Genomic DNA, 14279 nt, shown 5'->3' with positions numbered 1-14279 from the left:
ATCAGCTGATTCTGAGACATGATGCTGAGAAGGACGCAAAATTTCAAATTCACATTTGAAAATAAATGATTTATGGCTAAGAGCTTTACTAACACTATAAGAACAAGAGCTGTCACAGAGACAGCGCGCTCGACTATTCCGCCGCTTTTCAATGTAAGGATTGAAAAGTTTTGGCGAAACATTCATGTTAGATTAGATTTCAATGCAATACATGGTGTTCTGAGATATAAACAAAAATGTGGTTACATGCAAAATATTAACGAGAATTTCTAAGTCTAATAATAAAGGGCCATTATTTGCAAAATACAGTTATCTAACTTGGTTATTCAATTAAGTTGGGTGGTTGAATACCATTGTATAAAGTCTCAATGCAATACATCAAATAGTTGCTGAGATATTATCCTATGGGTGCTAACATGCAAGACCTTAACCAGAAATTATAAGTCGCACAATAAAGGGGCAAAAATTATATATTATAAAAGATAGAGTTATCTTACTTGATTAAATAAGAAGGTTAAATAGATGGGAGCCTGTGTGTAAATTTTCAATGCAATACATGACGTATTCGCTGAGGTATTGACTTAAAAGTGGTTACATGCAAAACCTTAACCAGAATTTCTATGTCGAATAAAAAAGGGGCCATTATTTTAATTTAATGCAAACTGGAGTTATCTTACTTGGTTATTTAATTAGATGGTTGAGTACCATTGTATAAAGTATCAATGCAATCCATCAAGTAATAGCTGAGATATTAACCTATGTGTGCTTACATGCAAAACCTTCACCAGAATTTCTAAGTCAAATAATAAAGGCCCATAATTTGCATTATATTCAAAAAAGTGTTATCTGGGAATACAAATCTAATGTTTCAATGCAATACTTGATATATTTGCTGAGATATTGACTTAAATGTGGTAACATGCAAAACCTTAACCAGAATTTCTAAGTCGAATAATAAAGGGCAATTATTTTGCATTAAATGCAAACTAGAGTTATCTAACTTGGTTAATTTAGTAGGTTGGATGGTTGAGTACCATTGTATCAAGTATCAATACAATAACTCAAGTAGTTGCTGAGATATTAACCTATGTGTGCTTACACGCAAAACCTTAACCAGAATTTCTAAGTCGAATAATAAAGGGCAATTATTTGCATTAAATGCAAACTAGAGTTATCTAACTTGGTTAATTTAGTAGGTTGGATGGTTGAGTACCATTGTATCAAGTATCAATGCAATACCTCTAGTAGTTGCTGAGATATTAACCTATGTGTGCTTACACGCAAAACCTTAACCAGAATTTCTAAGTCAAATAATAAAGGGCAATTATTTGCATTAAATGCAAACTAGAGTTATCTTACTTGGTTAATTTAGTAGGTTGGATGGTTGAGTACCATTGTATCAAGTATCAATGCAATACCTCAAGTAGTTGCTGAGATATTAACCTATGTGTGCTTACACGCAAAACCTTAACCAGAATTTCTAAGTCGAATAATAAAGGGCAATTATTTGCATTAAATGCAAACTAGAGTTATCTAACTTGGTTAATTTAGTATGTTGGATGGTTGAGTACCATTGTATCAAGTATCAATGCAATACCTCAAGTAGTTGCTGAGATATTAACCTATGTGTGCTTACACGCAAAACCTTAACCAGAATTTCTAAGTCAAATAATAAAGGGCAATTATTTGCATTAAATGCAAACTAGAGTTATCTTACTTGGTTAATTCAGTAGGTTGGATGGTTGAGTACCATTGTATCAAGTATCAATGCAATACCTCAAGTAGTTGCTGAGATATTAACCTATGTGTGCTTACACGCAAAACCTTAACCAGAATTTCTAAGTCGAATAATAAAGGCCTATTATTTGCATTATATTCAAATAATTGTCATCTAACTTCATTAATTTAGTATGTAAGATAGTTGGGAATACATATCCAAAGTTTAAATGCAATAACTGATGTATTTACTGAGATAATGACTTAAAGGTGCTTACATGCAAAACCTTAACCAAGGTGTGACGCCAACGCGGACGCCGACGCTACCGCCGACGCCAGGGTGAGTAGTATAGCTCTCCTTATTCTTCGAATAGTCGAGCTAAAAATGCATAAAACATCATTTTTTTAACATAGATATGAAAACCTGCAATCTGATTTTTTTCAACAGTCTTTAATCACTGGTTTCCATGCATTTTCGCAAAAATTTGCTTGTTCCAAAAAAATAAAAAAACATTGTAAAAACTGTGAGAGTGCAGCTTTAATAGTTGAACAAGGTAGGTAATTATTAGATCAGTCTTAATCCGATTGGGCATCATTTAAATTACACCTTCTTCTTCAAACAGGTTACTTCATGTCATACTCTACCACCAGACCACAGTGGCTTGATGGTAGGAGCTAAAATCATAGAACTAACCAGTGGCTGTATTCCCTGATGTATTGAGTCTGAGTTTAAGACTCGAGTCTCGAAATAGCAAATTCTGTTCATCGTCAAATAACAAATCAGGCTTTAATGCTGTGTTATCTTGTATAGTTATTGGAAAGCAATATTGAGATGATTCATGTGATACTGGCTATGTACAAAAGGAAATTTATGCTGGGTGGACTGTATCGTTTTATGAGTTTAGCTTCAATCAACATACTCTTATTATCAAATCATTTACTTTTTTCTTTTAATTTGACTACAAAAATTAGAAAAAACTCGACTTAACTTAACCCTTTGCATGCTGGGTAAATTGTCGTCTGCTCAAAAATGTCGTCTGGTTTATTCTAAATTTCTTTCAATTTACTTAAAACTTTGGGGATATATTGACTGAGTGGCAAACAGCTTGGAACCTGACCAGGCGCCGAGTTACTCGGCCTCTGGTCTGGTTCCAAGCTGTTTGCAAAGCCTTTAAAATTGCCATCAGCAGCTTAAGGGTTAAGAAATGACTTAGGATGTTTTATGAAAACCAGCCCAGACCCTCAAACAGCATAACCACAAACAACATAAAATCATAGCACTGCAAGCCTTGCCAATCGTTACATCTATAGTTGTAAGCCAATCAAGAGGCATTACTTTACATTAATCAAAGCAAGAGTATCTTACTTCATAAGGGTTCTGTTGGCATTGGTGATAGAATCTAAAGGGACTAGACACAAGTTGGTCGCAAAAATTGGCAAATAAAGTATTTACTCAAATCAAGCCTATAATTGTCAATTCGAGATGGTATGAGGCCACTAATACACCTCTTTACATGATTCAAAGAATATTTTGTTGCTGTCTTAGCTGAATATACCTGTTTAAAAAAAAACGCATAATGATTTCCAAGTGTGTATATTAAGTATGTGAAAGTCATGTGTTTAGTACAGATACATATTCCGACTCAATTTTTAAATTCACTGAGATTGACATGGTAACCAAACCCAGTACATTTCAAATTGGAAAAATACATAAAAACTGCGAAAGATACATGTGTCGTTCTGATGGTAAGATTCAGTGCAACGTACACAACAATACTAATTTTTTGTAAGTTTTTGACAATTTTCTTTTTTTCTTGCAATTGTATCATCTGGTGTCTAGTCCCTCTAAAAGTTTTTTAGTTATTGCCAAAGTTGACAATAACCTGACCTTTTAAACTATGATAACATTTACACTACAGACAAAAAAAAAATATTTGATACAATATTTACCCAGTCAAAATTTAACAAACTACAACTCGAGGGGTGAAAGCGAAAAGGTTCTATCTGCTTCTTTATTTTATGTCAATTAAAACCTTTTCGCATTCACCCCTCGAACTGTTCCTAGGCTATTGTCAAAGTTAAAAGTTTTGTCCATTAACACAAATGCCGCCACCAACACACTGGACTTTTATTGGGATAAGACAGTTTGGAAAGGACCTGTTTACCATTGATAGATGCATTCCCAGTAAAAAAACATCATTCGAAACTTCAGTACTCAAACCCATTATCTTACCTTCAGACCCTTCAATTATACAAACAATCGATCATGTTAGTATGTTATAATTTATTTAGAATATGACAAAAATAATTTAGCGGGAAAATCAAAAGTTTTAATAATGTTACAGAATATTTTTATAGCTTATCATCTGTTAATTAAAATAAAGTTACAGTCACTTTTTTCATTATATGAAACAAAACAAAAAAAAATATGTCTTTAACTGTAATAAATTCAATGAATTCATACTATGAAACGTAATTCATAAACTTATATATTATATAGGATTCCTACAATCAATCTGTAAATAGATTTGCCAAGACAAGAACTATTTGTTTGTAGAAAGTTTTTTTCACAAACATATGAACAAATTAGCAATACATTATCAACTGTGCAGTAATTAGTTTGTATAAAAAACAGTCAATAATTTAGTGTTAAAAAACTCATTACTTTAATGCAAGGCAATAGCATATTAACCATATAATCATGGGTTCTAACAGCGGATAAATGTTGATCCTGAAAAATAGCCAGGGGTATGAGGGAATCATGCCCAAAGCAGGATAATGGGCTTAAGACCTCTTTTGAATTTGTTTCCAAAGTCACTTATAGTCATTTCAAGGTACTTTCTTCTGTTTTAGATGGAATTGTTTAAAGTTCAAAGGTCTTCTGCCTGATTTGTGGATTCATCCTGAATTTGAGATCCCTGAATAATATGTTAGTATTAATTTGCAATGCATAATGCTAAGCAACATAGTTGGAATGAACTAGAAAGGTGACCAGGGATGAGTTATCCTGTATAACTTGTAGTGAAGGCAATGTCAAGAGAATTGACACCGAGCCATCCTGATATAAGTATTCTTAACTGCTTAACCAATGGAGAGATTTACTTGCCACATGAATATGCTGGTCAAAGAAAATGCATGAGGACTTGGACCAAATACGTAGAAAGAAGGCAATCATCAGTAGGTGGTACTCACATTGAGTAAAGCATCATATCAATTGCTACTATGAAAATAATTATAAAAACTGTGCACACAAAAGCAGGGGAAACAGGTCATGATTATCAAGCAAATCTGTAATCTGGTGAGTCATATAAAGTAAGAAGCTGCCATATCAGAAAGGGAGATAATCCTAACATAATTCACAAGGGAGGTAATGCTAAGGCTTAAACACATTAATTTTTTTTAATGTGAGAAGCAAATTCAAAAGAAGAATTGTTGAATTTTACAAAAGGGGAGGAACTCAGGGTCAGACTTATATATTTTGTAAATCCTGCAACACATGGTATGGTGAAAAGCTTGCATAAAGGGAGGTAATAGTGAAATTCTATATAATTTAGTAAGACAATTCAGGAGCAATTAATCTTGTGAACCTTGCAAAACTTGTCCATGTATGGTTAAATGCTTCTATCTAGGGATTTAAATCATTCATATGGAACGAATGAGTGGTTAATGTATCAAGTACAAAGCTAGGGGAGATAATTGTGGAATTTTGAACAAGAAAGTGAGGTAATTATGAAATTCTACAAAAGGCAGGTTATCTTGTCAGTGAAAAGTACTACAAAGGGAGATAATTGTGAAACTCTCAGAAGTGTATAGGGAAATGAGAAAACTCTCAGGGGTGAGGGGCAAGAGGTGAGGGGGAGGGATTAAGAAGGTGCTAAGTGGGGGATCATCATGTCAACCTTGTAATTCATCCTCATCAATCATCTGCCAGAGAAATTCCTTTGGATGTCCACGCTCGTCCAGGAATGGGGACGGCAGGCAGCCTTTCTTTGCCACCAGGGGGTGGTACTGGTCTATGGCAAAGTTGTAGGACAACGCTGGCAAGAACACACACACATAGTTAAGTATTATTAGCATTAAGTACATGTACATGGATTAACAAAGCAGTACATCTAGTTTATGTTATTAGTTAACTCATGTGTCCCATCACAAGATGTTTGGTTCCCAGCCAGAAGCCCTAACATGAATAAAAGTATGATTACAGGAACATGACCGATTTGCTCGATTTGATCTTGTCAGAGTGATAGCCAATTGACCTCTAAGGGTGACCTTGAGGTTTGAGGCAAGATCATGAATGCTATACAGAAAAAAAATCCCATGCAGCTGTACATTTTTGGGAAGTTTGATCAAAATCCTAATAAAATTAAGCAAGTAATACTTGAAACAGGTAAGTAATGGACGGACACCTGGGCGAACAGTTTGACTACCATATGACCTCCTTTAGGGGCATAGAAACCAAACTATAATGGTAAAAGTTCAACTAAGGTCATATGTTAATATCTCATTTTGTCCAAAACTACAATGATGAGACACATATTTGAGGTACACTTGCACAAATTCTAGGATTATGGAAACTTTTTAGCTTGTTTGAGTTACAGTTTATGATTAATTAAGTTTGTTATCAAAAGAGCAGAAACAGATTAGCAAAGCAATTCAAATATGATGTTTAAATGGTAAATTAAAAATATAAGCATCTAGCAACATACATCATTAAGAATGTTAAGGTACTTAAAAAGCATTAACTTAAAACCATTTATTTTAGCAGTAAAATAATTATTATTACATATGGTTAATTCAATCACATCTTATATTATAATAAAACAATACAACATTGAAAACCAGATATAGCATAGCTTCATATAGCCTATTTCACCAAATTTGCAATGTCAAAATACCATACCTCTACGCTCACTGTCTAAAAATGGTTTTCAAAATCATTCTATTTAATACATCATTTGTCACATTTATTAAAAAAAATACGTGAAAAATCGCTCAAGTGGAACTTGAAACAAGAGCACCAAGGATTGTGCACAGTACGCTCATCTATTTTTTTTTTTGGCAAAAAAGGGGAATTACTAGACAATTTTTAAAACTGAGTTATTGGCCTTGATACACATGTTTCATTCCAATATCTTAAATTTTTTATGAGCTATGGCAAAGGTGAAAGTTTTGCATTGGAGACGAAAACACAAATGCTATCATGGCATCTCTACCTTTTTTCTTTGACAAACATTCAAGCTAAATAAAAAAAAATTACAAACAAAGTAAGCGAAAAGTTTGTTTTCTTTATATGCTCAGTTTGGATGCCAATGTCGCAGCCTGCTGTAAAGTTTAATTAACTAAAAATAAATAATAATAATTCATACCTGCGGAGGATGGCGCCAGTTTTGTCCAGTACGGCCGCTGTGGTCGATACATGTTGGGATGCCAGAATGGGGCATCTATCTGTTCACCTATAACACAATAAAGAGGAATTAATCCAGGGGAAAAACTGGAGTACTATTATAGGCAGAGTGATGGTTTTTGCTTCAGAGGTGGTACATGTTGATGTCACAGAATGGCGGGCATTAATCGGCTCAGCTATAACATAACATGATAAGAAATGGAAGCCTTTAGACTCTATCAACAAAGAAAAACAACATAAGCAGGTACCAATGCCTTCCTGGTTTCCTAGTTATTCATTTGTTGCAGTACAACAGGCTTTCAAATAACCAAAAAACAAAGAAGTAGGGATATAAGTACATTGTAGGTTAAAAAAATAAAAGTAGGGAAAACTAGGGATATTAGAAGTCTAAATCAAGATTTAGAATATTTCAATCATGCATTTAGTTAGAACTTTTCTATTATTTCTCAAACTATTTTTACCAAAAAGTCCGGATAATAGGGCTTTTTCAAGAAAAAGTAGGGAAAAGTAGGAGCCTGATCAAAAAGTAGGGAAAAGTAGGAAAAGAAGCTCCTGGTTGAAAGCATGGTACAAGTAACAGTGCAAGATAAGGTTAAAAATTTGCTAACTTACAAGGTAAAAGTAAATAAAGTTTCTATGGTTGATAAAGTAAGAGAAACACAGTCAAGATTTTTACACAATCAGCCCATAATATCAAAGGCTTGGGGGTTGTTTCAAGAGTACTGTTTATAATCTTTCCCAGGTACAAAACACTCCAAGAATTCTTTTTGAAATAGCCCCTTGTGCCCAAGGCTTGTACAAATTATTTCGGGTCTCAAAGAGAAATTCCAGTAATTCAACACAGGACGAACAGGATTGTACTTTATCCCACACTTGTCACTGCAAAATGGACAAACCTAAAGTATTTGCTACATCTCAGATATACTTATGATCCTTTTGTATGTCATACCATATATCTGTGAGACGAGGGCCCGCTGTTTCATGGCCACAAGTTCTGGGTCCCACATCCGTAACTGGCGCTTGTTGGGTGAGAGAGACTGTAACAGCTTCCGTCTGAAATCACAGACAGTATCACATGATGACAGATATTGGTCTACAACAATATCATTTTTCAAAATTAATATCACTGATGATTTTTTTCATTAATCAAATCATAATGGAACTTGGTAAGAGCTTTGTGGTCATAAAGTCTTGGTCAATATCAATTGTGAGATAGATCGCCCAAGGAAGTCAAGAGTTACGCCCCTTTTCATAAATTACTTGTTATAAGGCTTTGTTTACATGTGTCTATTGACTCTAGGTATTTATTAACCAAATGTTATGGAACTTGGTGACAGTGTTTGTAAAATTGCCTTAGTAATTCCAGAGTAATTCCCCTTTTACATTTCAAAGGTTTATGACTTGTGTAGACAATAAATAAATTTATAACAATTATCCAATTGGGATAAAACCTGGTGCACTTCATGGAATTTGCTGGCTGTCCTTCTTTGTTTGTACAGCTTGAACACACACATCAATGCAATTAATTCTTAATTAAAAATCACACAATAAATAATGATTGTAGCTTGCAATGACCATGTTACCTGATGTATTTCCGCCATGCCAGCTGTATAGTGACGGCAGCTATCTGTTTGTGGAATTCCTCGGCACCTTGTTTCAGCCTCATTTTTTTGACAGCCTGCTTCGCTGTTAGAAGAATTGCAAATGAACGCATCTTGTGGCTGAAAAGAGAAAAGGTCAAACATTCTGTTATTTCATGTTATCAGGTACTTAGTGATAAAACATAATTAATACATATGTTACTATATATAGTAACACATTTGTTAAGGGATTTCACGATTATTTGCATGACACAGCGATTATCAGTTTTGCGGGCTGGGCCGATTTTTAATTATATTTTTGCGACCCGTAGAACGTTCGCACATGAATTCAATTTTCGCCTTAAAATCAATTTTGGCGACTGTAAAATAATGTCTTGTCTAAATAAATCAAAATTTATTGCTCTACATATTTATTTTTATAATCCGAAAGGGAGGCAAACGTAAACGCAGTTTAGGAAGAAATGCTAGTCTTAGGGCGGCATGTTTTATTCTGCATTGACATTTTTAAAAAAAAACAAAGGAAGCGGCAAAATTGAATTTACTTTAAAAACTGCAAATGTTCATACATGTTGACATCAAGAATACGAGGTATTGGTTTATTTAAGTACAAACGGTCATTCTACTTGCTAAGTGTTCATGTTTATTGAATTGAATTTAGTTATTCCGGACATGAACATACAGATGTCAGTGATTCGTACAGAAAAATTTGGATAAACGTGTTGTTGAATTTTCAAGGTGATAAATTGAAACTGGTATGGGAACTTAAGGATGATAACAAAATGTTGTTTGCCTGTTTTGCCCACTCTCAAAAACTAAATAATAACAAGAGTGACACTCACAAAATATGCCCATCAATAATTTCTTGGATTCTAAGACAACTTGTTCAAGTTTGAGAGTAGACAAAGCTAAAATGGCCAATTTTGATAAATTCAGGGGGCCATAACTCTGGAGTGCCTAAAGCGATTAGGCTGGTTATCGAACTTGACCTAGATATTTCACCAACAAACACTTTCATGAAGTTTGGTGGAAATTGGATGAGAAATGTTCAAGTTAGAGAGCGGACAAAGCTAAAATGGACAATTTTGACAAATTCAGGGGGCCATAACTCTGGAGTGCCTAAAGCGATTTGGCTGGTTATTGAACTTGACCGAGATATTTCACCAACAAACACTTTCATGACGTTTGGTGGAAATTGGATGAGAAATGATCAAGTTAGAGAGCGGACAAAGCTAAAATGGCCAATTTTGACAAATTCAGGGGGCCATAACTCTGGAGTGCCTAAAGTGATTTGGCTGGTTATCGAACTTGACCTAGATATTTCAAGAACAAACACTTTCATGAAGTTTGGTGGAAATTGGATGAGAAATGTTCAAGTTAGAGAGCGGACAACATTGTGGAGATGCCCGCCCACCCGCCGCACGCCGCCCGCCCGCCATGGGTGTTCCCATAATACGGCCATTGTAAGATGGGCGTATAAAAAGTAAATTTATTTTGAGAGTGAGTTAACTCATCGTTACGTAAAGCTAGAACGAAATGAGAATGCACACTTGGATAGCAGATAAACTTTAAACTTGCAAAATAAAAAAATCAACCGTATGTATTAAAGAGGTTAATACACGGCGTAGCCGGGCCGTTGAGTGAAAATTGGCCCTCGTGCTCATAATGTCCCTCGACATACGCTGTGTATTAACCTCTAAGTATTAACTGTAGGATCAAGCATACTCTGGTTATCAATGACAAGTTTTTTTGTGATCAAGGTCACCAAGACCAAGACTGACCTTTGACCTACTGACTATAAAACCAATAAGGGTCATTTGCTGGTCATGACCAACTTCCATACCAAGTTTGAGGACCACAGGCCAAAGCATACACTAGTTATCCATCGGAAAAGATTTTGCTCAACGGACTGACCAACACCCTGACATGTACCAAGCAATTTACCCCCACTTATTCGAAGGAGTGAAAGGGGTAGGGAGTAACTCTTATTTCAATACCTTGAATGGTTTCCAAGTTATAGTCTACACTACAGCTTTTGCATAAAAATAAAGTCAGCTGCAAACAATAACAATGATTGTGTTTACTTTTAAATAATGAAATGCTGATTTTTTTTTTAATAACAAAACTAAACGAGGGCTTTTATCTAGTTCCAGATTTCATTATTCAGGTCAATTTCTTTGCTCAACTATTCAGAACAATATCCACAATGAAATTTAACAGCACATTGTGCAATAATTGTGTTCACCCATAAAATTATTTGTTTAGATATGAAAAACACTTTTACTCACTTATATTTAAAATTCCATTTTATGTTCATCCTATTTCTGCATGCTTTATATACCAGTAACTGAAGTAGACTTCAACAAAAACTAGAAATGTGTCCATAGGACACGGATGCCCCCACTTCGATTTTTTGTCACAGAAAATAAGCCATAATGATTATTCAGGATAATCTGCACATATAGGATAAGTTGAGTTGAGTTGGGTTTTACGGCATCGCAAGACTGTATAGGTTATATGGCGCCATTCAGGCAGGAAAAAACTTGTTGGATCCACATTGGACACATACTTTTCAAGAATTAGATTGGAAACATATATTTTTGAAGTATTTTTGGCAAAAAAGGGCCGTAACTCCTAAATGACTAAAGCGATTTCCATGACTATCGAACTTGATCAAGATATTATGGTCACAAACATGTGTTTAAAGTTTGGTGAGGATTGGACAAACGGTTTTCAAGAATTAGATCGGAAACAATCTTCGGGACGTACGTACGTACAGACAGACAGACAGACAGACGTACGTACGGACAAGGGCAACCCTATATGCCGCCACTTTGTGGGGGCATAAAAAGTGTTGCCTGTTGGGAGCGCCAATCATTTTCCTAGTAAAGTTCAGCATGACCTAGACCTTGACCTTTGATCTACTGACCTAAAAATCCATAATGGTCATCTAATGACCATGACCAAGGCCAAGTTAAGAGACTCGCAATCTCTAGCAAGTTGACAATGAGTCAATGACGCAATACTTAAAGTAATCCCTTCATGTATTCCATGCAATGCAATGCAAGTGTGTCACAAAAAATTATAAATATTAAAAAAATTCATCACTTATTATTTTCTTGAAAATATGGTATACATGGATATTAAGTTATTAAGCCTGGTTATGTGGTAAGTTTACCAATAAACTTGCGAACTTCAATGTAAACTTGATAGTTCAAAAATGAATATAGTCATAATACCATAACTCTAAATAACTGATAAATGTCAATTCAAAAAATTAGCTGGGGGTGAGTTTAAAGCTGCACTCTCACAGACTTTCTGTTTTGACAACTTTTTTATTTTTGTCTTGGAATGAGCCAATTCCGCATTTTCATAGTAAATATCTGCAAACCAGCAATTTAATAAGACTGCTGACAAAAGGTTAGATTGCAGATGTTCTTATTTCCATTCGAAAATTAATTTCTTATGGCTAAAAACTTTACTAATGGTTTAAATTAAGAAAAATGCATAAAACATCATTTTTTAACTTAAATATGAAAATCTGCAATCTGATTTTTTGTCAGCAGTCTTATATCACTGGCTTCCATGCATCTTCACATAAATTGGCTCATTCCAAGACGAAAAATACAAAAAGTTGTCACAACGTCCAATCTGTGAGAGTGCAGCCTTAAGTATGATAGATTCATGCCAAAAACATAGTTAAAGGCCTAAAATCCCTTTTCAATTTGTTTCCATAGTCATTTATATTCATTTAAAGGTACTTCCTATTATTTGATGCAAATGTTTCCAACAAAAAACAATATTTAAAACTGCAAAATAGTCAAAGTTAAAAATATCTCAACCAAGACTTTAGGACTATTCCTGATCTTAAGAATCCCTGGGTCGTAATTCATAAGACATAGTAAATTCCTTACTTAAAGCTGCACTCTCACAGATTAAACGTTTTGACAACTTTTTTTTATTTTTTGTCTTGGAACAAGCCAATTTTTGCGAAAATCCATGGACACCTGTTAAATAAAACTGCTGACAACAAAATAGATCACAGATTTTTATATTTCAGTTCAAAAATTGATCTTTTATGCATTTTCTTAAACTGTTAGTAACAGTTTAGGCCCTAAACCATTATTTTTTGAAAGGAAATATGAACATCTATGATCTAATTTTTTGTCAGCAATCTTATATTATTAGTTTGCAGATATTTATGCAAAAATTGCTCTTTCCAAGACAAAAAAATAAAAAAAAAGTTGTAAAAATGGTAAATCTGTGAGAATGAGAGCTATAAATCATTTTCAAGCTGATTAAAGTATATCACTGGTCATATTACTATGATATAATAACGAAATACAATCTTATATTATACCATATTTATATTAATTGTATATACTATAAACACTTTCATGTTGAAACACGATCATATTCTTTTAATCTTTCTATCTGACTGTGAACATTTTAGGAATTCAACTTAAGTTAAGAAATGACTTAAGATGTTTTATAAATACCAGCCCTGGTTTATATGCTAGAATAAACTTTTGTGTAACTATTTACAAATCTGATCTCTCAAAATATTAATAATAAAGCATGCAGAAATAAGAATAAAACAAATATATTATCCAACGTTTTTTCTCCATGTTGAAATCACAATATCTTCTTAAAGCTTCCAAAACACTTGTGTCACATTATATGTGAAACCTTCCATTCAGCATAATGGCGCATTGCTTTAACAGGTTGAAATAGCGGCTAAATGTACATAAAATATTCTCTCTATCTATTCAAAATAATGATTATGAAAACTTTTGAGGATAAAAGACTACTGTATTTAATGGATTGTCAAGCAAAGGTTTCAAAAGATTTCATTTACCATTAATTATTTGTTCCTTTATTAGAACATAAAATGCATTAACGATTAAATATTTATAAAATATCTGCCTGTATATTAATTTACATAGGAAAGGTTTACTTTGACACCTGGGTGTTACCATTATTGTAGCAATGGATTTAAAACCCCAAGTATTTACAAAAGGATTGCTTTCTTAAGACAAAATGTTATTTTTCCTTTTTAAATCAAAGTTCTCTTAGTAGTGTGTACCCTAGCCATTAGGTTCCATACCCAATGGGTAAACTTGTGGGTTCTTAAAAACATTGGGTACCCAATCTGTTGTACTCTCTTAGCCATTGGGTTCTCAAGCCATTGGGTACTCTTCTAGCTATTGGGTTCTTAAGCCAGTGGGTACACTCCTAGCCATTGGGTTCTTAAGCCAATGGGTACTCTCCTAGCCATTGGGTTCTCAAGCCAGTGGGTACTCTTCTAGCCATTGGGTTCTTAAGCCAATGGGTACTCTTCTAGCCATTGGGTTCTTAAGCCAATGGGTACTCTTCTAACTATTGGGTTCTTAAGCCAATGGGTACTCTTCTAGCCATTGGGTTCTAAAGCCAATGGGTACTCTCCTAGCCATTGGGTTCTAAAGCCAATGGGTACACTCCTAGCATTGGGTTCTCAAGCCAGTGGGTACTCTCCTAGCCATTGGGTTCTCAAGCCAGTGGGTACTCTTCTAGCCATTTGG

General features: G+C 34.3%; 1 protein-coding gene across 5 annotated transcripts in view; it reads right to left on the bottom strand.

Annotated features, from left to right (window-relative positions):
- LOC128240286 (inversin-like) overlaps window positions 1–14279 on the bottom strand; it is a 59219-nt gene that overhangs the window by 3954 nt on the left and 40986 nt on the right. For 2 of the 5 annotated variants that reach the window (XM_052956873.1, XM_052956871.1), the window contains exons 20-23: window positions 8704–8841; window positions 8070–8173; window positions 7083–7169; window positions 6617–6631 (exon numbers count right to left, since the gene is read on the bottom strand). In XM_052956873.1, coding sequence (XP_052812833.1) covers window positions 6617–6631; window positions 7083–7169; window positions 8070–8173; window positions 8704–8841 — 344 coding nt within the window. Of the gene's footprint in view, window positions 1–5615; window positions 5754–6616; window positions 6632–7082; window positions 7170–8069; window positions 8174–8703; window positions 8842–14279 lie in introns of all 5 variants that reach the window. The other 3 variants (XM_052956870.1, XM_052956868.1, XM_052956872.1) reach the window with 2 other exon arrangements.

The sequence above is a fragment of the Mya arenaria genome, chromosome 7 (assembly GCF_026914265.1).
Source record: "Mya arenaria isolate MELC-2E11 chromosome 7, ASM2691426v1".
In the NCBI taxonomy this organism is placed as follows: Eukaryota; Metazoa; Mollusca; class Bivalvia; order Myida; family Myidae; genus Mya; species Mya arenaria.
This window is presented reverse-complemented; position numbering and strand designations above follow the sequence as displayed.